This window comes from Tauraco erythrolophus, chromosome 11, assembly GCF_009769465.1.
Source record: "Tauraco erythrolophus isolate bTauEry1 chromosome 11, bTauEry1.pri, whole genome shotgun sequence".
Lineage (NCBI taxonomy): Eukaryota > Metazoa > Chordata > Aves > Musophagiformes > Musophagidae > Tauraco > Tauraco erythrolophus.
The window spans coordinates 18812880-18837793 of NC_141475.1; the positions used below are offsets into that span (position 1 = coordinate 18812880).

Here is a 24914-nt window from a genome sequence, read left to right on the forward strand (position 1 = left end):
CTCTCCGTACTGCAGAAGGGCTGGTTTGCCATGGGAAAGGGGCAACTGTTGCTTCAGCCAGGGGCAGTTTTGGCAGCTGGGACACTGCGTGTGTCTAATAACAACAGTGCCAGTGGTGGGGTCAGCAAAGGGTTGGGCTGGCAAATGGCCAGTCTCGGTTCCCAGCCCTGGCAGGGGCCGTCTCGATATGGCCTGTGCTCTATCTCCTCTCCCAGCAGCGTCCTCAGCGCTGGCAGGTTGTCCTCAGTGCTGGCACCTCTGAGGCTGCAGCTGGACCCATATGCAGAGGAGCAAGAACTGACCCTGCCCACAGCACTGCATTAATTCATGCACCGTGTTAATCTGTGCACTGCTGAGCACATCCAGATACATCCCGACCCTTCCAGCCCCTGCTGTGGCCGTAAAGGACCAGGGATGCCACAGGGAGAAAAGGAGCCAGGAATCTGCAGGCGCTGGCATTTAGGCTGGGCTGTTCCCTGTATCCCACCCGTGGTCAGCACGTCTGGGCAGCCCTAGCACTGGGCAAAAGGATGCCAGGGCAGCAGTGAGACTAGACCTTTTTTGGGGGCACACCACGTTACAAGGCTGCCCCAGCAGCACAGCACAGCCCTGTTTCTCTGCAGGCACCGCTGGAAATTTCAGGGCCAAGGGAGGTCTGCAAAGCAACGTCAGTGGGAAGCAATTTGGTCAAAAGAACAGGTTTAACAGCTCTATTTGTAGAGTAAATGTATTTTGGGTGCTTTTATGGTGCTCTCTTGTTGTAGCACGTCTGCAGCTTGGGAGCATTGATCTACTTTCACAGTTAAAGGGAATTTAGCTGGTTTAATGGAGACCCCAGGAGGGATTTGCCAAGGATTCACAGTTTCTGGCATAGTGGAGACTCGTTCCCTGTGCTTGTCCCCAGCCTGGCAGCACTAGGGACACCTTGCCCAGCTGCTGCTGCCCAGGGCTGGGAGGGAGCAGGGCTGCGAGGCAAATGCAGCTTCCTAAAAGCCGGGCAAGATGGGTGACCAGCCCAAGAAGGACGCCCACATAGGGACCGTAGGTGAAGGAAGTGAGTGTCCCCAAACGCCCTGTTCAGCCTGTCCCTGGTCGCGGCTGCGTGTTTCCACTAGATGGTGACAAAAGGCTGCAACTCCTGTCCCGAGTGGGAGCCCGCGGGGTCACCCCGGCTCCCCGAAACATGCCTCCGTGGGTGCAGCTGAGCAGGACATCCCATCCTGCCGGCTGCATCTCTCCCAGCTAGATCTCCGGACACAGAGGGGGTCTGAGATGAGCCCCGCGTTTGATACTCACCAGATAAAAAGCAGCAGCCAAGTGTAGTCGGGAGAGGAAGAGTTTTACCTGTGGCTTGTGCAGGCATCTGCTGCCAGAAAACCATCAGAAACCTCCAATCAAACACCCTACGGGTGCTCAGAGAGGGAGGAAAGAGCTCGAAAAGCTGTCAAATGTGGCCCCGAGTTCCCCAGCCCCAGCTGTGCTTTCCTGGCATCACAGCTCAGCTGCTACATGGTCCGAGCAGTGTCCTGGTGTGGGCTTGGCCCAGCAAAGGTGACAGCAAAAAAAGGCATATTTACTCATCCTAGGGCTAGGTGCTGCTTAAAACCTCCTGAGCATCCCAATGCCCCACCAGCAAATTCCCTTCCTCTGCCTCTGGTGCCCACCTCAGCCCCGTCGCACTGCTCCCCTGCCATTCGGCTGGTGGACGGTAACCCAGCAGGGCCAGGCACACAGGAGTTGTCCTCTCTCTTCCAAAGCACACACTTCACCTAAATACCCAGTGGGTCCCAAAAACTCTCCCTGTGCCCTGATCAGTGCAGGGCATCAAATGAGACAGATCTGTGTTGTACCCTAATTAAGTCTTTTCTTCATTACCCACCTGGCCACGCTGAGAGGACAGCCCTCGAGGATGATGAGCATGAAGTGGGTGCAGGGCTCACTGTGAGAAATGGCATTTAATTTTAGTGACCACATACCAGCCCATGTCCTGCACCTTGAAACGAGCACCTCAGGACCTGGTGGCCTGCAGAGTTGAAAGTTAACAGTGCCTGGCAGAGTACAGGATTTCTTCTCCGGGGAGCATCCTTTCTGGAGGTGGGATGCTGCAGGAATTGGCATGAGCCCCTGGAGCCAGGCACACCCTCTGCCCCCTGGCCAATAGTGATAGCCCAGCACATCCCTCCTGGATGAGGCTGTGCCATTTCCTGGGGTCTGTGACAAGGAAAAGTCCTGGTGAGTCTCCCTGTGACCTCCGAGGATTCCTCAAAGTGATCATTCCTGGTACTCTGCAGAGAAAAAGGGGGTTTCTGTGTCCAGAAGTCAATGATTTGCCCGAGATGCCCCTTCTGCCAGCCTGGTTCCTCTCTCTAACTCTCCTTGTCTGGAGCAGGCAGCAGGATCTTGCCACCTGCCTGTGAGCACCCCCCAGCAAGCCTTTGCAGCTGCCCAGAGCCTCCAGGCCAGGCGGGACTCCCCTCTGGCTATGCTCAGCAGGAGGAACAAGTGCAGCCCTGGAAAAAATGGTGTGAGGGAGAGAAGTGGGACTGAAACAAAGAGGACTTGGGTTAGGTGCAAGATAAAGAAGAAAAACCAGACATGGGAGATGGGGAGCAATTCAGGTGGTGAGAGGGGATCTTGGGAGCCCTCTCCTCTCTCCATGAGGGCAGAGAAAGTTGGTTTCATAGGAACAGGAAAGTGTTTTGAAGCAATACATGCAAGTGCCTTCATAACACATGGGGAAGTCTACCAGGGGAGAAGTTACAGGCGATCCCAGTTCAGCGATCCCAGGCCAGCAGCCAGTGCACCTGTCACCACCCCATGCACCTGCAGCACTTGGGAAGGCTTTGCAGGACTTTTGTGGAAACGGCCCAGAGGGGGAAACTCCTCTTTGCACAAGGCATTTCTGTGCATCCTATTCATGTCCCGGAGCCGGGGCAATAGGGAACGGGATCCAGACAAGCACCAGGTCTCTGGGGATGACTGGCAAGAGATTCAAGTAAAACATCTGCAAACTGCTTGTGGCTCCACACATCTGCCCCTTGGCAAAAGCCCACAGTGCAGTGACTTGGGGCTTTGTCTCAGCTCACTCATATTTTACCTGCTGGAAGCATCCTCTGCTCATGGGCTTGTGTTGGGCTATTTCCGTTTCACAGCAGGTCCCAGGCATGGGGCCAGCAGAAGGCAGACACTCTGCCTGGAACAAACCCAAACCAGGGGAGGTTTTTTTCTTTTTTTTTTTCTCCTTTCTCAAACAAAAAACTGAGTCTTTGCTGAGTCGAAACCAGAAAAGCAGGAGTCTCCCTCTGCTCCCCCCATTTTTGTGTTTGTATCTGAGCGAGGGCATGAGCTCAGCCCTGCTTTGGGAGCCACATGCACCCACCGCTCAGCAAAGGCAGTGAGCAGAGCGGCATGGTGAACCTGGGGCTTGCCCATGCCCTCACCTCTAAAACCAGGACAGAGCTAAATGCCACCAGTGAGAGCAGAGCCACAGTACACCGCTGCTCCCGGGATCCCCCTAGTAGTCCCCAGACACTCACACACGTGTCCCAGCCCCTGCCAGGGGAGCCGGCAGGTCCCCGCCACCAGAGCCAAGTCAAACTGCTCTCAGAAACAGGAATTGGTGTGGGTAGAAAGGGTGCTGGGTGGCTTCTTTAGCTTAGTGGGAAATGGTCTGATATTTCCCCTGGGAGCTGCCGTGCTGTGTTGTCCCAGCAAAAGTTGCCCACTGAGCCCCATCCACAAGGCTCACAAAGCTTCTGCCCCAACTTGCCGGCATGAGGAGCCAGCCACCCCAGGGGCTTTCGTGGTTGCGTTGTGAGGCCAGTCACAAGCCGAACTTTTTGGAAAAGGTCACTTTGCGCTTGACTGTATCTGCAGAGCTCAAGCAACCCAGGCTGGTGTCAAACTGTACAGACCACTCGAGATCCCAGGGAAGGTCAGAGCTCTGGAGCCACCAGTACAGTGCCAGGGATGCTGAGCCCACCCAGCTTTCACCCTCCATCTGCCCCAGCTTCCTGTCCGCAGCCAGCTCCATCAAAAGGTGGTTAAAAATAAGGGCTGAAAGTAATTCCCCAGCCTGGACCACTCTCAGGCTATTTGTGCCTCGTCCCAGCAGCACATCGGGCTTTTTCACTTACCAGCTCTGGAAATTCCCACTGGCAGGGTGCGAGTTAAAACCACTGCCTATGACTGTAGTTAAAAATAAGACTTGCATCAATAATTTTTGCAAAACCTGGTCCTGAATGACCCAGTGATGTATCATTAAGCCAGGCAAGCTTCATGATGTCTTCATCCTGGGAGAGAGGTGAGAACACTGTTTCTTGCAGAAAAGTCCTCTCCTTCCCATCCCTTACAAGCCGTCAGCTCATCTCCCCGCACACAAAACGGCAAAGGAAGCTTAAATCGGACTGCAAATTACACTGCATCTCTCCGCTCAGTTTTAATTGTAGAGTAAAGAAAGAAGCCCATCAATTCATCCCACTGGGTAATTAAATGCTTAACGCTATTGACTATAAAGACATTATGGTTCATCAGCCCAACACTAATGCATTAATAATTGCTTATATCACGGCAAGGAAGAGGCACGAGCTGCTCCTGAAGCACGTGATAGTTATGTGGGATGAGAACTCGCAGTGAAAACCTGAGGACCTGAATTAGTGCTGTGACTATCTGCAGGAGCGAGAGCTTCTCCCGGGGAGCTTGAGGCCAGGGAAGAGCTAGAAGGACCATGGAGGGGGCGGGCAGCTCCTACCCCAGGGAAGTCCCTCTGGCCACACAGTGGATGGGTGGTAGGGATGGGGATCTGAGCTCCGAGCATCAGTACTGTCCTGGGCACAGCCCTGGGATATTGTCGACCATGGGATCAGGAAGATAAATCTGAGCAGAGCAACCCTTTTGTAACAAGCCAAGGCACAAGCATGAGCAGGGTCTGCCCAGCTCCTGCCAGGCTCAGTATTTCCAATAATTAGCCGGCTGCTTTAGCATATTTGTTATCCAGACAATGCAGAGCGCAGGGCAGAGCCTGCACACTGCCTGGGATTAACCATATCAAAACATAGCCAAGCGGGAGCTGCTCCAAGCCAGAGAGGGTGACTTGTTTGCTGGGAAAGGCGGAGTCAACCCTTGGAGCACAGTGTGCTGGTGGGTACCGGGTGCTCCCTGAGGGTCTCACCCAGTGAAAGGTGAAGAGGCTCTGGTGGCTGCACAGCATCCCACCTGCAGGGTGGTCAGAGCCCAGCACGTGGCAGGAGTCTCATGTCCTGTGCCCAGGCAGGCTGGATAAGGCCCATTTATCAAAGGTGAAGGAAGGAAGGACCCGCAGCAGCATGGGGAGAGGGTACTCTTCCCAAGACCATTCTCTGCTGAGTTTTTTCGCCTCTCCCCATGAGCAAGGCATCGTCCCTCCAGCCATGACATGCTGGGTTAACCCAGCAGCTCACCTGCAGCCACACTGAGGGACAGAGCAGACATGGCCCAAAAAGCCACCAGAGGCACAATTTCCATCCAAGCTCTCAAATCCACATCAGCAACCCCCTGCCCAAGGATAAGGGGAGACAGCGCGGCTCTTCCTGGTCTCCAGCACAAAACCAAAAGCACTTGCAATTTTCTCTGAGCAAATACAAGTGCAGATCATGCTGTCAAACCCTTATTTGATTTGTTTCTCTGGTGGCTCTACACCATTTGCCTTCATTACTTTCTCTGCCTCACACCATAGTCCAATAACAGAGCACCTGTCCAATAAAAGGTCCATTAATATAGTTTACAAGTAGTTGGCACTTTCTGCCTTACCATGGGCTTACTGGGTATCCTGTTGCTTGGAAAAAGACAGTTTCTTACAGTTATTGTGAGTGGCATAAGTAACCTCCAAGCACTGTTTATTGCCTGATTTATCTTCATGATGTTACATTTCTCCCAAAGATTTGATTCATAGCTTGAAATCCAGCCTCTTTAGCAGTCTGGGGAAAAAAGTTTTTCTTTAAAGAGTCTTGAAAAAAAAAATGACTGGGAAGAAAAAGAAGGAAAGATGCTTTCCTACAGCCACCAGGCATGAGGAAGAAGGTGCCTCAAGCTCTTTGGGAATGGCTGAAGGGAGACACTGAGCCAGGGGAGGAGCAGCACCTGGTGCTCCCAGTCTCCCACCTCACCAAGTCAGGCAGCCCTGACTCCATGAGCTGCTGCATTTCCTCTAGAAAAGCCTTTCAGAGACTGAGGCTAGCCTAAACACATACCTACGTTGGTACGTGCGTGTGTATAAAAGCCTCGCTAAGGGTTTGTTGGGATATCAGGAGTGAAACATGTTTCCCGAGGATGCTGCGAGGGTGAGGGAAGCACGTTACTGTTGCTGGGTCTCTGCACCCCTTTGCTCTGAGGCTTCAGGACGTGCCCATGCAGTGATGGGCAGACGTCGGGATCTGTGCCGTGGAGCGATACTTGTTCTGCACCGTTTTCGGAGCAGAATGAATCATCACTGCTACAGGTGCCAACCCAACACCCTCCCAGCTGTAAGCCTTGGAGCCTCATGCCTAAACTTGCTGAAATCAGCTGGGGCTTCTGCAAGGCAGGTGGCATCACCTGCACCTTTGGGTGCTGAGGAGCACCCAAACTGGTCCCACCACCTCACTGGGGCTCATCCTGCACCTGCATCCTCACTGTGGCTTGAGGCATCACTCTCATGGAAACTGAGCTCTTCTGCACAAGGCGCTTCCCACCACAGGGCCAGCACCACCCAGACCTTGAAGGTGAAACCCCCCCACACACCCCCTTCCCAACAGATGAGCCACAGCCTGGGAGGGGCAAATCCACCTGTGAAAGGAGATCGTGCTGGGAGAAAGGTCCAGGAGGAGAATTATCAGGGAAAGCCCAAATGTCTGAAGCCACAGCAGTGCCCAGTTTCTTCATTTAAGTGGGTTTTCCTTGGCCTTTGGTTTTCAAGCAGCCCCTTCGCATTGCGGGTGAAGGCAGCCTGTCCACAGAGAGGGGACAGGTGGTTTCTGTACGGGACTGGCCCGAGCCCTCCTGCACACTGGGACAGCGGCGGTGCAGGGGTTAACACGGAGCCTAGTTTCACCATCCACCTTCTGCCAAAGCCTTGGCCAAAAACCACGTTGAGTCTAATGAAACAATCCTGCAGATCAGCCCAGCATGGAGCTGAGAGCTGCTCCAAACCCCCGGCAAAGGCAGGGGAGACGGGAGCATCCCAGGTCCCTGCCCCTGGAAAACCAGCGAAAGGCAAACCTTGATGAGTCTAAAAGAGCACCGAGCTGCACTTGCACTGTCATCAGTGCAGGATTAGTGCAGTGCTGCGTAGCCTGAACCTTCACCCTCCAGGTATTAAAAGGCATGTTTAGACCTTCTCTCTTTTGCCCCAGTTGCCTTGGGTTTGCACAAAATCAGGATCTATTTTTCTGCCTCTGCTCCTGCCCTCACTCTCACCTGCGGAAAGGAGATTCTCCTCCCAGAGCTGGAGTGACGGCAGTGAACCGAGGGTGTTCAGAGGGGACAGCAGCAATGCAGTGGCTTGGGACAAAGTGCCTGGCTGTTTTCTGCAAAACTTCCTAAATCCTTCTTGTGGCAGATGAGAATTTTTGCAGGGCTAGCCCCAGGCACAGAGCAACCTCTTGGATGCAGGAAAACTAGCCTAGCAGGTCCTGAAGATGCTGGCGAGTGCCCATTGGCTGCATTACACCTGCAAGCACCCCAGCTGCCGAAAACAGTTTTCCTGGTATGACCATGCATTCACACCTGGTGCTGCAGCACAGGAGAGGACCCATCCTCATCAGCGAGGAGGGGACACAGCTGACAGCTGACACAAGGCCCTTGGCAGAGCAGGGCTGCGGTGGGACCGTGTCTCCCTGTGCTTTGTGCCTGGAGATGCTCCAGTTCCCTCTGGGCACTGATTTCAAAGGATAGCTGATTGCTTGGCTTGGTTTTTCCTATAGTTTTAAATCGTTCTCCCAATTTGTGGCTTGAGCAAAGTCAGGTTTTGTGGCCAAAATTATCACTGGCACAAAAAGCCAGGTGTCGAGACCACCTGAATGGGGCTGGAGATCCCCAAACCTGTTTCTAGAAGTTTTTTGGGGAAAACCATGAGCCGTGCATAGGGTGTCTCACTGGTGACCCCAGCCGCTCCCAACCCACACATGCAGAATAAAGTTGCTCAAGTGTCAGCCAAAGGCCCTCTTCAGCTCTGGAGCTGTTACACCTGAAGGATGTTAAATTTTGGGGGCAAAGAAAAAGGCCAGGAGCTGGGAGGAACAGCAAGCGGATGCAGAGACCTCTCGAAGGCTGGCGCTCCCAGCAAGGGAATAGATGCTCACAGATACGACCCGTCAGACCAATCTCAGCTCCAAGGATGGGCGGTTTCCTACTGCAACCCATGGCTTCTGGAATAGGGTGAAACTCCATTACATGTCCCAGTTACATCTGCACAGGGACAATCAGCAGAGAGACACAAATCCTCTTTCCAGGAAGAAAAACCTTTAAATGCTTCAACTGCCACACACACCCACTCCAACTGGGTGCAAGCAGGTGCTTTTTCAGTCCCAGTATCACCATTTACTGTGTTTTCTTTCTTTTAGCTTTTTGCTGCTGTACATTTAACTCAACCCTCTACCACACAGTTGGTAGAAATCGCTCTCATCCATCTCTCTCCTTCCATGGCAGGGGCTGAAAAAGCCCTCACTTTGCAGGGCTCCTGGCTCACGCAGATGATGCTTTTGCACGGCACTTGCTGCTGTTGTGTTTCGGGCTCCTGCCAGATGGACTCACCGCCTGCAAGCTGGGATTGCCGCAGAAAAACAGAAGAGAAACCCAGCTCAAACCATTTGCTTTTCCATCTGTGCAAGGCTGTTGTTTACATCAGCCCCAGCAGAGAAGCTTGGAGCTGGGGCCAGGATGACTTTGGACAACTGAGGAGCTGAAGAGAGATGTAGAGCTTCCTTTAACCAGAGCAGAAATCACTTGGAAACACCAGGAGGAGCAAAGAGCTCTTACACAGAGGGGCCCAGACCATGGTGCAAATAGAAGGCAGTACCTGGAAAAAGGCAGCTTGAGCCTGGGATTACTGACGGGCTCCTGGGATGGCTGGGGGCTGTAGGTGTGGGAAGAGAAAAGTGGGACAGCAGCAGCAATGCCCTCCCCTGTTCCTCATAAATACAGCAGTGAGACTTGATGGGTCTCTTAAATTATAATGACTTTCTTGTCATTAACTTGATTTCTTTCTGGTGAGAGCAGCAGCAAATTGGTCCCAGCTGTTCTGAGCACGGGATGAGAAATTATAAGGAATTAAACCAAGCCAAATGCTGGAAGGGTTGGTGTGCAGGGGAGGGGGTGCTTTGGGCCAGTGATAACCCAAGGGCTGCAGTAATGGGGGGAGTGGGAGATGACAGGAAGAATGAAGTGGAATCAGTGCTTACGTTTCTCCCTGCAAGCAGGGCACTGGAAAGCAGGGTCCTGCCACAGTGGGGTCTGGCTGGGGAGGGGACACCCATGTGTTGGCTGAGGCCACTGCCATGGGAGAGGACACATGGAGACTGATGGGTTGTGGGGTCTGGCCCCATCAAGAGAGACAGGCAACCTGGAAGGATGCTTTTTGGGGTTAAAGTTGCCTGAAAGCAACTTGGCCCAACGAGCCAAAAGCCTGCCCTGAGGAAAGCAGGATCTTGTCCACCACTTGCCATAAACCTGCAGCCCCTCAGGGATTTCCCCCTTGGGAGCATCTCCTGGCCAGGACCTTCTTTCCAAGCCTACGCAGGCAAGCGTCAGTCAGCAAAGGGTTTTCATCAGCCGTCCCTGCAGAGGTCAGGCACAGGAGCTGAGGAAAAACAGATTTATTCCTGTGTCTTTATTTTCTGTTGCCTGTTGGCAGCTCCTGTGCCTGCAGGGACCTGCCTGCCAGGGCATGGAGAGGGGCTTGCTTGGGGAAGCCACTCTGTCCTGTCTCTGCCAAATACTCACTGGGGACCTGCGTCCTCCCCTCCTGGCAGCCCCAGGCTGATTTCTGTGTGAAGTACAGCTTTTGGCTTGGCTATTAGCCCCAGGGCCAGCTGGGACCATCCTGTGCATGATGGGAGCTCCAGGGGCGAGAGGGAATGTCTCAGGCTTGATTTCAGCATCATTAACATGAGATGGTTGTTAATGAGACAGTCACTCTACCTGCCCAGGAAAGATAACAAGAGAGATGTGTTTGGCTTCCAAATGCCTCTCAGACACCTTTTTCCAATGTACCATATTAAATAGTCCCGGACTGAGAAGACAAACTCTCCCTGGCTGCCCTGATAAGCACAAAGAGTGATAAAACCCTGTAATTAAAGTCTGCCACTATAATAGTGTTGCAGCAGGGACAGCTGGGGTCTAGCCCTGAGCACGGGTCCACATCTTGGGTTTTTACTTGTTTTCATTGCAAACTCATTTTGGAGGGGGTCAGCCCAGGTACCGCCAGGTGCTTTGGATACCGGGAGGGAGGGGAAGATGCCATCTGGGTGGTGGAGTGGAGGAGTGAGGACTTTCCTTCCCTTCCTGACTCTGAAGAGGACAGAAGCAAATACCATTAAAACCGCATTTGAAAAAGAGGCACATGCCCCTGAAGGCTGTAGAAGACCTGCCAAAAAGCTACTTTGCCATTCTTGGTCAAGAGGAATGCAAGAAACTCAATGAGGGCTGGAGAGATATTTCCCCTCATCCTCCACATCCCACAAAGGGAACCAGGACAGACACCTGGGATACGTGTGCTGAGGTGCTGAGGACCCCAAGCGTTGCTTTTGTGGGCTGTGAAGAAGCCCTTTGCAGCCTGTTGTCCCCCAGGTCAATCTCGGGATCCACCACCCCTCCTGCCCTGAGGACCTGCTTGGGGGTGATGCTCAGGGATGATGTGGGGGCCTTTGGCTGAGCCTGATCCCCCCCCAGCCCCGGAGCTCTGCCATCCAGCCAGCTTTAATGCACTTACTACCGTGCTAATTATGCATCGCTTTCATTGCTTAACCAAAGTGTCCCCATGAACCAAATCAAGCATCATGCAGGCTCCTCTGACATCAATTCTGTCATCTTTAGCAGCACCACGTCGAGACAGGAGAAGGTGTGGGCTCACCAGACGGTTTGTCTCTTCTAATCCGTTGCAGTGGGGTTTTAATGCTTGTGAAGGTGCATGGTGGCTTTAATTGGCCACTTTGCCCCTGAAATTGTTCCTGCATGATGCTGCTAGACTGTGGGGAAGGGCATTGTGCATCCCATCTCTGTCATTCCAATCTCCCTGCCATGAGGACGGTGGGATTTCAGGCGGGGGGTTGTCCTTAAATAACACACAGACCTTCATTTCTTGGAGATGCCCTTTGCTCATCCAACCCCAGCATGTCCCCTCCCCGCATGCCCTGAGTGGGGAGAGGGGGGGTACAGGGAGCCCATCCCTTCCCTGCACGTGGCCCGGCCCCTCCAGGGCTGTTGGGTTTGCTGCGATGTGGAGAAGACCATCCCCAGGGCAGGTGATGGTCACACCACACCATGGCTCTAAGTCAGCCCGAGCATCCGCAGCCCTTGGGGTGGGCTGCGCTTCCCACGCCGCCTCTCCCCAACCTGCCCCTCACCTCCCTGCAGCATGCAGCTGCCTGGAAAGCTGGTTCCTACGTGAGTCCTGGCTCTTTGGGAAGCCAGCAAGGAGCTGGGAGGGAAGATGGGCTGCCTTTGGAGTGGGGCTAAAAACTGAGCCCACGGGTGTCCTCAAGGAGCAGAATCAAACCCCACGTATATTTCCCTTGCCTGTCCATTTGTCCTCCTACCTACCCTTTTGCTGCCCATCACCAGTCCGTAGGCACTAAGTGTTGGCTTTTCACCACCACCGCTATGGTGGAGTAAGAGGAATAATTGAAATATGGGTCCAAGAGCAGCCGAAATCAGTGCCGAGCTCAAACCGAGCACCTCCCTGAGATTTCCTGACATTTATGTTTTCCTGCTTTCCCAGTCCCCTCACAAAAACTGGGATCGCAGTGGGAAAAGCTGCTGTGCTGCATCCACGGCCGAGTAGCCCAAATCTGCCCCACCGCCTGGCCCCAGCCAGGGACCGCTCGCTCCCAGGCACACAAGGGCTCGGCCCAATTTACCCTGCGAGAGTTTTCCCCATATCATGGCGGTGTGAAGGAAGCGAAAAACAACCCTTCCCTTGACTTATTGAGGAGGGGCCGCAAAAAAATCCGCTGGCGTTCTCCGGGGCCATCTATCATGGCTCCAAACGTACGAGGCAATCGCTGTAAAATTTGAGTTTGGCTCTGTAAAGGAAAAAAAAACGCCACCTCATGCCTGCAAACAACCACAGCACACAAAAAAAGCCTTACAAGGCTGGGGCAGCCTCACGGATGGATTGCTTTTTAATCCCCAAAGCTACGGTGATAAATCTTTTTATTGGAAGCTTCAGAGATACCGTGTCACTCAGAGCGTGCGGCAGCGCCGGCGGAAAACAGCTGCTGGGAGAGAGGGAGTCTCCTGGGAGCACGGCCAGAGGGAATGGAGGAGGGATGGGTGCTTGCCATGGGGGTGCTGAGTGGACACGGGGGGCAGGAGGGTTCCCCTGGGACCGGGACCTGGCGGTTCGGCAGGAACTGGCTGTTGGACAGATGCTGCCATAAATCTGGGAGGACAGACAGACAACTTTTGGGGGACGGCTCTTTGGAAGGAAAGTGTTTGGAGAGGAGGTGGTGGCGCAGAGCCCGACCCGGCCACATGCTCGGTGTTGCAGGGACAGAGATGCTTCCCCCAGCTCCCAGTGAAGACCCGGAGCAACAGTGTCCGCATGCTCCTCCCAGCTCCTGGTCGCCCATCGTCCCTCTGCTCTGTCCCCTCCAGACTCCCTTGGGTCCTGAAAGGATCATTTAGTTGGTGAGAACTCCCAGGCAGTGCTTTGGGATCCTCCTTCCCCCACGGCCATCCTGAAGCTCTGGTCAATCCCCCTGGCCAGTTACACGGGTGGGAGCAGCGGGAGCAGCTCGCCCCATCCCCGGCTTCTGCTGCCTCGCCCGACCCCCCGCACCGTGCTCTTTGCTTCTGTACCATTTCCCCGGTAGGAATAATCCCTCTAACTTATAGCAGGAGGGTGGCAGGGGACCAGGCTGATGTCCCCAGGGCAGTGGAGACCATCCTCCTTGGAGCAAACAGGCTCTGTAATTCCCTCACTGGGGGCTGCAGCGAGCCCAGGGAAGGCAGCAGCCAGCAGCCAGTGCCCTCCCAGTGACGGCGAGGTGTAAAACCCGCTCTGTGAAACCGCTCTCCCCCAGGAGATCAGTCCCTTTTTTTATTAGGTTTCATGCCCTGACTGCAGCTTTTACTAAAATTAATTATGGGATTAAAGGACTTGCCCAGGAGCCTTCGATTGCAGCCTCTCTCTGGAGTCCGGCTGGCACGCGGTACCCGGGAACTCGGGGTTGTCTCCACACACTGTACAAAACCCCAGCCAGGGGAGTACAGTTTTCCCACACATCTCCACCTGGGAGGTGCCACTGGCTGTGCTGCAGCTCTGCCTTTGGCAAACCTTTGGGATGCTTTTCAGGGTGAATCCTGGCCCTGGTGTGTGATGGAGTCGGGCAGTGGGGCAGCCCCCAGCATTGCCGTCCATCACGCTGGAGCCTCAGCACCATGTTCCCCTCCTGCATCTCAGAGAGGGGAATTTGGGGTAACTGGGGAGGACGGGGAGTCCCTGATCAGAGGGCGGCAGGGCAGCTGGGGACACAAAGCTGGGTGAGGGCGAGGCCAGTGCCTCACCTTTCTGGCTGGTCTGAATCCCACTCCAGCTGTGCTGAGCCCCAGGAACCCCCAAAAAAGCCCTTGGGGAACAGACACTGTCCTCTGGCACTGACCAAGGAGCTCGAGCTGCAGCGGCTGCAGCCATATCCTCGCCCAGCCTGGCTGCTCACAAGCAGGGGGACGCATCCTCCCCACTCACGGCATGAGAGACCCTGAAGCTCCAGGCAGGCGGCTGTCGCTGCGTAATAAAATGCTATCGACTGCCTATTAAAAAGCAATTACCTGGAGATTTGCAGCCAGGGAAGTGGCCGGGTGAAGTGAGATGGGGCAATAATGGCCATCAAGGAGGCATCAGTCACATACGCCCGTGCAGCAGTGACAAAGGGCCCCGCACGGCTGCCAGGGTGCTGGCCCCTGCCAGGACCATCAGCGATGGGAACCAGAGAGGGAAGGAAATGAATGGATCTCGATGACCTTGGCCACACTGACATCCTCCGGAGAGAGGTTCTGAGCAGCCGGCAGGAGTCTGAAGTGCAAAGTTACTGCAGCCCCAACCACACCCTCACCCGGCAGCACACAGCAGGACCCCACAAGGGCCAAGGAAGGCAAGAGCTCAAGCTGTCAGACAGCCCCTCAGGTGGCATTTTGGAGCTTCGATGTTTCATCCTGCAGGAGGACCTGGCGTACACCGGGAAGTCAGCGGCATCGATCTCAGACAGTAGATCGATGGGTCCTTCCAGCCCGGGGGAGTGTGACCAGCCAGCCAGCGCTCCCTGGCATTTTCGTGACATTTCCCAAGCCACATGTCTGGGGACAGATTGATTGTCACCGGTCCGGAGGCAGCTCCCCTCTGTGCTGGCCCAAGCCCCAGCTCTGCGCGAGCATCCCAAAGACCAGGAAGGGTGCACGCATCCCACTCACGCCTTCTCTGCTGTGCCATGGCCCGAGTCTGCCTGGCCCCGCAGACACACCAGGGTGGCAGAGCCAGTGGGACACCCCTGGTGCCCATCACCCTGGCACATGGCCTGCCTGTCACCCCCCCCGGAGGATGGCCCAGGTTCAGTCCCGTGCTGGGAGCAGAGGTGGGTCCTGGGGGACACAACCAGGGCACAAATCAGGCCAACAGCTATTTTTAATTCTCAATAAGGTTTGGCCCTGCAGGGCAGGGATGGAGGAGGGCTCCTGCATTCCCTGGGGGTGCAGGGGGCCACAGTGGGCTGAGGAAAAGGAGGGTGGCACCCACCAGACACTGGTCAGAGAGAGGAGAGTGGGGCATATTCGTGGGGCACAGGGAAAGACATGGAGCTGTGCCTCGGCACTGCTGGAAGCCAGGGGCTCCCGTTGTCCTGTATTTTCTCTCACAAGCTCCAGCTCCGGAGGAGCGGCCACGCTCCCTCCCTTGCCCTCGAGGGGTTGGGGATGCAGGGCGGGAGGAAGGCTGGGAGCCAGGAGCTGTACCGGCATCCTGGAGCTGGACACCTGCTGGCACCGCTGAAGGGATGCACAAGAAAATCAGGGGCACGTCGGTGCCAGAGGGTCCTGGGGAAGTCTCAAGGGAGAAGGCACCCAGAGACCATTTTTTTCCCACTCCATCTCGTGCAAATCTCTCCCACCCCCGAGGGTCTCAGCCTGGGTGCGAGCACCTCACCTCTCGGGCACCCACCCAGCATGGCGTTCTGAAACAGCCCAGGGTGACACCCCCGACACCCGCATCCACGGGTGCACTCCACTGGGCTGGGAGGGGTGGGATGTTTTTGGGGACTGCTGGCATATCCCTGACATAGAAGCCAGCTGTCCCCACACCACGAGGGATGCCCCAGCCTTAGTCAGCCCCGGTGCTGAGCACAGTGGCTGCAACTCATCCAGGGCACAGCATGGCCACTGCCATCATGTCCCCAGAGCAGCGCTGCTGAGAAAACCAACCTTTGCATTCCAGCGGGACAGCACAGAGAGGTGGGGACCCCTCCACTGCTCCTGCCCTGCTCCCCACCACACCATGTGTGCCACAGTCAGATGGATGCTGGTGGTGGGGAAAGCCATTCCCAGTCCCCCCTCATCCTCCTGCTCATCAGCAGAGGGATGTTGCGTGCGTGGTGGCCTGGCCCCCCTCCACCTCCTCCAGCTCATATTCCTCGGCATCAGAGAGGGGCAGCCCGTTGGCACTGGGCATGGGCTCGCACTCGGTGCTGCGGCTGGTGGCACGAGTGATGCTGGGTGAGTATTTCCGTGACCGCGGTGTGCGGTGGCTGGGGTAGCACATCACCTCCTTGAACATCTCCCGGAAGCGGGTGGACATCAGATTGTAGAGGATGGGGTTGGCAGCTGAGCTCAGGTAGAAGAAGACACCCGAGATAATGTGGACGTACTGGAACATGTGGAGCATCTGGCTGGTCCAGGTGGAGACGAAGCTCCAGACAAGGCGGTCAGTGTGGAAGGGGGCCCAGCAGATCCCAAACACCACCACCAGCACGACTGTGGGAACCAAGGAGCCGGTGTTACTGGAGTGACAGAACTCACCCTGCCGGGGACCTCCAGTCCCTGGCCAAGCACTGCCCTTTTTCGGCTTTGGCCATAGCAAAGAAGACCCAAAAAAGCATGGGAGAGAGGAAAGGGGAAAGAAGAAAGGCCCTGCCAGTGCCATTTTGACTTGTAGCCCCGGCTGCTCCATGTGCTGCTGTGCCACATGCCTCTGCACCCTGTTGGCAGGCGGCTGGTCCTGCCACAGCCCGAGACATCCAGCACGGCTGGGGGACACAGCTGTGGGCATCCAGCCTCCAGGAACCCTGCCACCTACACTGGCAAAGTCCAAGGAGCAAGAGCTATTTGTGCCCTCTCCTTGTGCTCTGGTTTTGGTTTTTTTTTTATAACCCAGCTCTGCCGACAGAAAGGAAAAAGGGTGATGTATATGCGGATCTGGGGTCTGCAGACCCGCCATATCTGTGCCGCGCTGCATCTCTGTGGCATGTGGGATAGGTGCCCTTTATTCCCCTCCCAACTCTGGTGCCAGGGGAAGCGGAGTTACCGCTTGTCTGGGACGCCAGGGAGAAGCAGCTCTGGCCCCGTTGATGGACCAGGCTGGGCAACCCGCCATTGCTGCGCTGTCACGGGGTTGGGAGCATGCGGAGGTCAGCATGCCGGGGAGAGATGGCTACCCAAGGGCAGCCAACTCCTGCTGCTGGGAAGGGGGCCAGAGGCTGCCGGGACAGGGCTGGGGAGGGGAGCAAGGGTGCAGAGCAGTGAGACAGAAGGATGCTCCAGTCCAGCCTTGGGTCAGTGCATCGCTGCCCCAGGATGGTCACAGAGGCTGCAGGGCTGGTAGGAACTGGTCCCTCTCTGGGAAATCCTACCACCACCACCAGCACATGAGGTGTGGGCTGGGGGTAGGTGCCCTCATCCCATCCCAGGTCCTTTCCCTTTCTCATCCAGCAGTTTCCTGGAGGAGGGGAGGTCTTGCGTCCAGGAGAGAGCTGGCATGAGCAATCCCCAGTGCTGAACCGGAGCTACCATATCTGCCTTTGCCCCAACACCCCAGGAGCCAGCCCCACAGCCATCCTTTGGGATGACCCAGCCTCACCGCTCTGGACTGGCTGTGCCTCAGTTTCCCCCCAGCACCCTCCCAACACAGCCTTGGGTGATTCCCTCCTGCCGCCTCTGCCCATCCCCAGCATCGGACTCACACAGCATCTTTGTGACCTGCCTCCTCTTGACTTTCTTCTGCCCCCGGGTGTTGTGGCTGTTGTGGCCACCACCAGATTTGGCTCCCAGGGCCTCCAGCATCCTTTCTTTCTTGAGCTGCAGGCCGATGAGCAGGTAGAGGACACTGATGGTCCCCATGGGCAAGAAGAAGAAGACAATGGTGGTGATCTGGATGATGAGGTTGTAGGTCAAGCGTGGCTTCACCAGGGTGCAGATCTCCGAATCAGGCACCCGCCCTCGGCCAGGCACATAAAGAGACTGCAGCCCATGGAGGCTGGTGTTGGGGATGGAGCAGACGACTGACAAGACCCAGATGGTGATGATGACCCTCTTGGCATGATTCCTGGTCACCACGTACTTAGCCTTGAGCGGGTGCACCACGGCGATGTAGCGCTCTATGCTCAGGGCCGTGACGTTGAGGATGGAGGCGAAGCAGACAGCCTCGAAGAGCAGCGTCTTGAAATAGCAGCCGCTGGCACCCAGCAGGAAGGGGTAGTTGCTCCACATGTCATAGAGCTCCAGCGGCATCCCCAGCAGCAGCACCAGCAGGTCGGAGACAGCCAGGCTGAACAGGTAGTAGTTGGTGGGCGTCCTCATGAACCGGTGCCGGAGGATGACGATGCAGGTGAGCGTGTTACCCACGGCCCCCACCACGAAGATCAGCAGGTAGATGACACAGACAGGGACAAAGAAGCTGGACCGTCGAGGTCCCAGGTACTTGTCCCGTAGCTGCTCCTCTGTCAGGTTGGCATCCTTGGGGTCGAACAAGGTCTCCGGGGAAGTTCTGTTGCAGAGGTCAGGGCTGATGGGCTCCACGGGAAAGTCTCGCTGGGGCAGGGAGAACTCGGGGCTGGAGCAGTTGACATAGGGATTCATGGCTGCAGAGAGGCAGGGAGGTTTACAGGATGCTTTCCCAAGCCCCTCTGCTGCCCCTGCTCCCTCTGCCACTCTCTCTGTGGATTCACAATGCCGGGATGATGCTGATCACCATGACTCTACACCCTTGCCCCCATCCTGCCACAGCCTTTCCTCTGGGAAACCACCCAAAATCTCCTCCAAACCTCCCTCCAGGGTTCCCAAGCACTCCTTGCCCCATTTCCCATGCACAGACAACCCTGGCAGCTCCCCAGCCCACCTTGGCCCCTTCACCCCATCATCGGGGGGTTCTCAGCAGGGCTGACCCCTCTCTCTGCTCCTGAAGCAGAGCAGGGTACAGCCTCAAAGCCAACCCCAAAAATCAGTCCCGACTCCAACTCTACCGGCCGTGCAGAGGAGCTGACGGGGTGATCATAAAACAGCCAGGGGGAAAAATTAATCTTCCTCCCTAGGAAGGACTTACGGCTTGTTGGAAAGCTCCAGGCAAAGGCTGAGGTCCCAAAACACCTGCACTGGACAGGGTCAGGCTGGGGAAGGAGCGTGGGAGGGGATGGAGACTTCACTGCCTTAAGAGGCAGACTAATGAAATCCTGCCGCTGCTCTCCCCTCGGAGCTCAGCTCGGAGAAACCGCTTGATTTTATCCACTTTCTCCCTCTCGTTCTCCGTCAGCGCAGAGGCTGGCAGGCGAACCGGGGGGGTGCCAGGGGCTTCCTCTCCCACCTCTGGGCAAGCAAAGCCTGGTGCTGAGACCCTACCCCTGCCAGGAGCGGGCTCCTCGTTTGCAGAGCAGCACTGCTGGAAAGATGCTCTTCAGAGAGAGAGAGAGAGAGAGGAAATAACGTTAAAGTAATAAACTTCATCGACTCGAAGAGACTCCCGGGGGAGGGCGGCGCGGTCATCTCCAGCCCCACCAGCAGCCTTCGCAACGCAGGGACTTGCCATTTGCGTGGCCTCCGCGGTGAGTAAGGCATCGATCGGCCCCGCTGCTGTCCTGACCCTGCCAGGCACGGGGGCCTGCGCAGGGCCCAGTTATCCGAGCTCTTCTGGGGCAGATGCAGAGGGACCCTGTGGCTTCCCGGGGTCTCCCCGCTTCCAGATACGCAACCCCTGGGTTACCCAAATCATACCCCCGTGGAGCAAGGGGCTCCAGCCAACTCCGGTCACGCTTTGGTGCGAGGAAGTTGCTGCGCTCGCGGCATCACATCTTGCTCTGTGCAGGGGTCTGCTCCCTCCTTGCACTCAGCGTCTGTATGTCTGTCTGTGCTTCTGCCTGTCCTCTGTGCTAGCACCTCGTCCTGCCAATAACCCCCCTGGTTGCAGGGCAGGAGAACGCTCCTGCTCTGTAGCTGCATGCATACCCATGCACACACGCATGCCCACACGCACCCGTAAGCACACATACATGCATGCACACACATGTGCATGCACACGCATGCACACACACACATACATGCACACACACACACTCACGCGTTCCTGCGCCCCACGGACGCGCGGCCGGGCTGCGTGTCCCCGCTCCACCCGCGGCTCCTCTCCTCTCCAGCACATGCTTTCCCGCTCCCAGCCCAGCCTGGAGCTGGCGGAGCCCACGGGTGCCCGCTCCCCCGCCCCGATCCCGCATCCCGCGGGCGGCCCCTCCTCGCCTCCGCGCTGGGTTCAGCTCCCGCTCCCGCCCGCGGGGAAGCGGGGCTGGCGGCTGCGGAGCGGGGCGGGGGCTCCTCGGCTGCGCCACGACCGGGCTCTCCAGCCCGCCCCGGCCCCCCGGAAAGGGGGGAGGAGGCGGGGGTCGGGGTAAGGGGATGACATCGGGGGGTTCTACCTAGCGGAGAGAGAGTCAGAGTAACAGGGCAGACACCTGCGCATCGCTCTGCCGCTCCGTGCGACGGCAAAGGGCACTGCCCCCCCGCCCCGGGAAGGGCGGGCACCCGTGGGCACGGGGATACGCAGCGGTCCCTTCCTCCCCTCCGAGCGAGGCAGGGCACAAAGGGACCCGGTCCCCCACCCCCGAGGATGACACCTCGAAGGGCTCTGGCGTCCCAGGGACCCTCCTCTGTCCAGCCTGTCCCGGCGCCGCTGTGCTCGGAGGCGTTTGGCTGAGCTGGGTAGGATGGAGCTGGAAGAGCCTCCGGTGGGGCTGGATTCGAGCAGGTGGGACGGGGATCTTGGAGAAGGAGCCAGGAGAGACTTGGAAGGAGACATCTACCTCCAGCCCTGCACTCTGCTCCCGCCCAGGCTGAGCCCCAGCACAGCTCACTGCACCACTGAGCCCAGCACCTGCAGCTAGGCTGGGAAAAACTGCCTGGATCCAGTGTCCTCCATCACCAGGACACTGCCCTTGGGGTCCTGCACCCCCAAATCCCTCTCCTGATGCCAGAGCACACAGGAGCAGCGCCACTCACCCCTCTCCTGCCCCGTGGCCCAAGAAAGAGGCTGAGGCACCAGTTTCCCACTGGTCCTCTCCTTCCCAGGAGACCCAGATCCCATGGGAGTCCTCTGTCTCACCACTGTTGTGGAGGGATGCAAACAGAGCCCTTTCAAATATTTGCTGGAGCATTTTGCAGCCAGTGACCGATGACCCTCAGGGGTGGGGGCGGCTCAGAGGGCATAGCTATGTTTTTGTTTTGATGCAAGCTGAGCACTGGTTCAGTCTGGGGATGATGGTTGGCAGCACAAGGCTGGGTACAAATGTCCCATCCCTAGGGCCACCAGGCACAGCCTGGCACTGGGGCAGGGCACCCAGCACAGCCCCTGCTTGGGAGCCACCCATGTGGACCGGACAGCCCAGCACACTGCCCCAGAGCACCTTTGGGCTGCAGAGTGCCAGTTCCATGCTGGGTTGGATGGGTGGCACCCCATTTCCCTGGTGGAATAGAGCCAAAGGAGAGCAGCAGGGGACAGTGTCCAGGAGGGAGCGGGTCACAGTGAGTTTGGACCAGCCCAAGAGAGTGGCACACACACAATGGGAATGGATCCCCCAAAGCCCTTGGGGCAGTTTTCCTCCCCAGTTTAATAAGACACAAAGATCCTGAACTCCTTGAGAGCACCTTGCCTGGCCTCTGCACAGGCTGGCAGCAAAGGCAAAACCAGCCCACGGCCTCCTTGGCCCTCAACCCACTGTGCTAGAGCAATGGATCTGTGCCTGGCTCTGACCCTGCTGGGTGATGATGATAGTGGGGGATGAAGGCCACAGAGACACCAATGAAGCCATCACTGCAGCACTTCACACCAGTGCCAGCCCCAAAGGGCTCCATCTCTCGATCTGTAGCAGAGCTCAATGCTTTTGCTTGAAGAAATTTGAGAGCAGACAAGAGATGATAGGACAAGATGGTAAAGCTCTGGGCCATCTTGGTAGCCCTAAGCTGGTCCTGCCTCTGCTCCCAGCAGCAAACAGGCTGCAAACAGAGGGGAACTGGCAGAGCAAACATACAGGACATGATGGGTCCAGGGCTGCCCTGAGACATGACTTTTCCTTGTGAAATTGTCTCCCCCAGCAGAGGAGCAGAGCTACTGAAGCCAAAGGGCCAGAAGGTGAATGGGTGTAAATAAGACATTGCGCAAGGGAAAAAAACAACAAGCTGGAAATAGTGTCCGAAACTGTGAGGGAGAAGAGGTACTGCCCAGTCCTATGAGAGTGACAAAGGCAAAGAAACCTCATCTCCTCTGGGGATGAAGACATGCTAAAACCCAGGGGTTTATGGCACCACATTGCTGACAGCAGGGACGGGACACGGGGGCTCACTGGGGCTGGCTTGGCAGATCCTGGGGTGAGTGGCAATGCCAGGGAGTTGGCACATCGCAAGACACTGTACCTGGGTGGCAGAGCCAGAAACAGTAGTTGATGGGCATGGATTTCTATCCCTGCCTCCGGATGGTGTGCAGGCTGATTTTTCCCCAGGGGACAGATCCATGCTGGTGCAGAGGCAGGTTGTGTTATACCACTGAGGTGCCAGGGGGCTGAGCAAAAACTCATTTGAGGGATTGCATCCAAACATGAAGCATTCCTGGAAATATCTCTCATTCTCCATCCTTTCTCTCACACTTCCACCCCTCATCTGCCTCCCCTGTTCTGTGGTTGCCCTACTGAGCACACACATACATTCAGCTCCCAGCACATCCCAGCTGCTCCCTGGGCTCCGTGCACTGGGGCACGGCCATCTCCCCCATCCTTGAGGCAGAGGCTAATCCCTGCATACAGCCATGATACCTCCCAGCCCTGTCCTGTTCCTCACTCCTGCCCAGGCTTTGCTGCAGGGGAGCCCCCGGAGCCCTGCACCCACATCCTTGTCCCTGCAGGATTGCCCATGGGGGTGAGGGGACATCTGCTGAAAAAACTACCTCTGTCCCAGCTGAAACCAGGACAATCTCAGAGCGGGAAGATGCTTGTTTCAGTCCCCGGGGTGAGAAGGGACCACTCAGACCCACAGGGCACCAAACTCAGACCTGGGTCTGGGTAATTCTGCAGTAACATGGCTGGAGGTGAGCACAGGTCAGTGGGGTAGCCTTTCCAGAGCAGCACTGTTGTCATTTACCCAGCAGAGCCCACCCACACATCCTGTCTGGTGCAAGACACTCTCCTCAAGTAATTTTCTGGCCATCACTACCCTGTGCGTTTCCAGTCACCAACTCTCCAGAGGCCTTTTTCCACCATGAGCTGTACTCACTCCCAAAAATCTCAACTCAGCGTTATCTCCTCATCCCCTCTCACATAGCCCAAGCAGAAAACATATGTTAACCTCTCCCAGTAGTGGCAGCTCTTTCTAGATCTCCGGGTTCCCTTTTCTGAGCTGGTCATAACTTGCCAACAGCTTTTCCAGGGTGCAGGCAATCAGCAAAGGAGCCAGCAAAGAGCTCTTAATTCCCCTGGGACAGCTAACCGCATCCTCGTGGGATGCAGGGTTGGTATCCTGGGTATCCTGCTCACAGCCCGGGGTTTCTTCCTGCAGCAACCTCTGCACCTAAAGCCCCACAGCTCATCTGAGAAATTGCTGGGAAGGGACATTTCTCCGCCACCCCAAACTGGGCTGAAAGGAGAAAAGAAGGAAAAAGAAACAATACACCACCTAACAAATCCACGTTTCAATGTTCACTGGGATAAAAGCAATCAGCTTTCTAAGGAATAGCAAAATTGGCCTCTGCTCCACAGCATGTGTCCCCCCGGTCTGCTATGGGGACAGGGAAGGTAAGCACTCTCCGAGCAGGTATTCAGGCTCCATGGCAACCATAATTTTGCTAATCAGGACTGGCACAGGCAAAAAGTGCTTTTTCACTTGGCAGGAGCACTGGGCTTTTGCAGGTCCCCATCAGGCTGAGTTGCCCAGGGGTGCTCTTGGCCATGGCCCCCCCACCAGCAATGGAGCAGGATGAGGGCTGGCTGCAGCAGGGGCATCCTGACAGGAAGCCACAGAGCCCCAACACTGCGTCCCCCATCCAGCACGAGGCTGGAGATCATGTTTTTCTACCGAGGCCAGGATGAATCACCCAAGATGAGAAAAGCATCAGGTTATTTCTCCTTAGGCCACAGATGTGTCTGTCACCCTGGGCTTTGCTAATAACACACCATTTTCCTGCCTCCCCTTGCCACCTCCCTTGGCTCCTGTCTGACACTGCCCGTGGCTCCATGTGTGGTCCACAGAGGTGGCAGAGCAGATGGAGACATCACAACCAGTGACGGAGATGTGATTTCATACCTGGAGAGGAGAGATGCAGCTGCAAGAAGCGGGGGAGTCTTGCAGCCCCTGGTCCCATGCTCAGGGCACAGGTACCACCATATTTTCTTTAACCTGGAAAATCCCAGCTTGAGGAGGGATGAGAGGGAGCCCATAGCAGGTCCCAGGGCTGTGGCAGAGTGCTCTGTGGGCCCAAGAGGCAACAAATCAGCTGTGATGGAAATCCCTTGTTCTGGCTGAAATCTGCTCTGCAGCAAAGGCTGTGGCACACTTGGTGGGCAAGAGGGACTCGGCACTCAGCCAAACCAGCCCTGCCCTTGCTTACCAACGCAGCCAAGTCAGGGACACCCAAAGGAACATTTCACCAGCTGAAAATATCTTGGCCAACCCATAATGAGCTTGGGACCACTTCAGCTACAGCAAGACCTTCTCTGAAGCCCATTTAAATGGAGCATGGATCCAGGGCATCTTCCTAAGCATTCAAGAAGTTACTTTACAGGCTCTTATTTATTCCTTTCCAAACCTTCTCCTTCCTGAGTTATCAAAACTACATAACTACATGGCACACACAGGGACAGCCTCTCTCCCCACTGCCCTTGGTTCAGAGCCACTTTGCATTCATAGGTTGATTTAAGATATACTCTAGGTCTCCCAGGATTGATTGCCAGGACTTTTATTACCTCTCCCACCCAACCCATGGTAGATATTCATTCCCAGCCTATGAAAGGCTCTCAGCACGCAATTAATAAGCCTTTAAATGGGACTGGGAAGAGGCTTTCAGCTGGTGGGAAAAACAGCTGCTCAAGTTTGGTAAAACCTTGTTTGCAAAGTACACCGGGCAAGGTGCGGTGACTCACTCACTAGGTCAATATCAAACCCTCCAGGCATAAAAAAGCCCAACCAGCAACAACATCCCAATGAAACACAAACATAGCAGTAGATAGAGATGTAGG

At 56.1% G+C, this 24914-nt stretch overlaps 1 protein-coding gene across 2 annotated transcripts; it reads right to left on the reverse strand.

Moving 5' to 3' along the window:
- Nucleotides 1–15790: 15790 nt before the first annotated feature.
- NMUR1 (neuromedin U receptor 1) lies at nucleotides 15791–22356 on the reverse strand. Of its 2 annotated transcripts, XM_086618576.1 has the most exons (3): nucleotides 22333–22356; nucleotides 17400–18339; nucleotides 15791–16194 (listed from the first exon to the last, which is right to left on the reverse strand). In XM_086618576.1, the coding sequence occupies exons 1-3, from the start codon at nucleotides 22345–22347 to the stop codon at nucleotides 15791–15793; spliced, it is 1359 nt and encodes a 452-aa protein (XP_086474702.1). In that variant the 5' UTR covers nucleotides 22348–22356. The 2 variants fall into 2 exon arrangements, with proteins under 2 accessions (XP_086474702.1, XP_009979652.1); XM_009981350.1 differs by lacking the exon at nucleotides 22333–22356 and having other exon boundaries at nucleotides 17400–18294.
- Nucleotides 22357–24914: the final 2558 nt, after the last annotated feature.

Coding starts and splice junctions, on each gene's coding strand:
- NMUR1 (XM_086618576.1), bottom strand. Junction 16,195..17,399: donor GCAGGTCACAAAGATGCTGT/GTGAGTCCGATG, acceptor TGGTTCCCACAG/TCGTGCTGGTGGTGGTGTTT.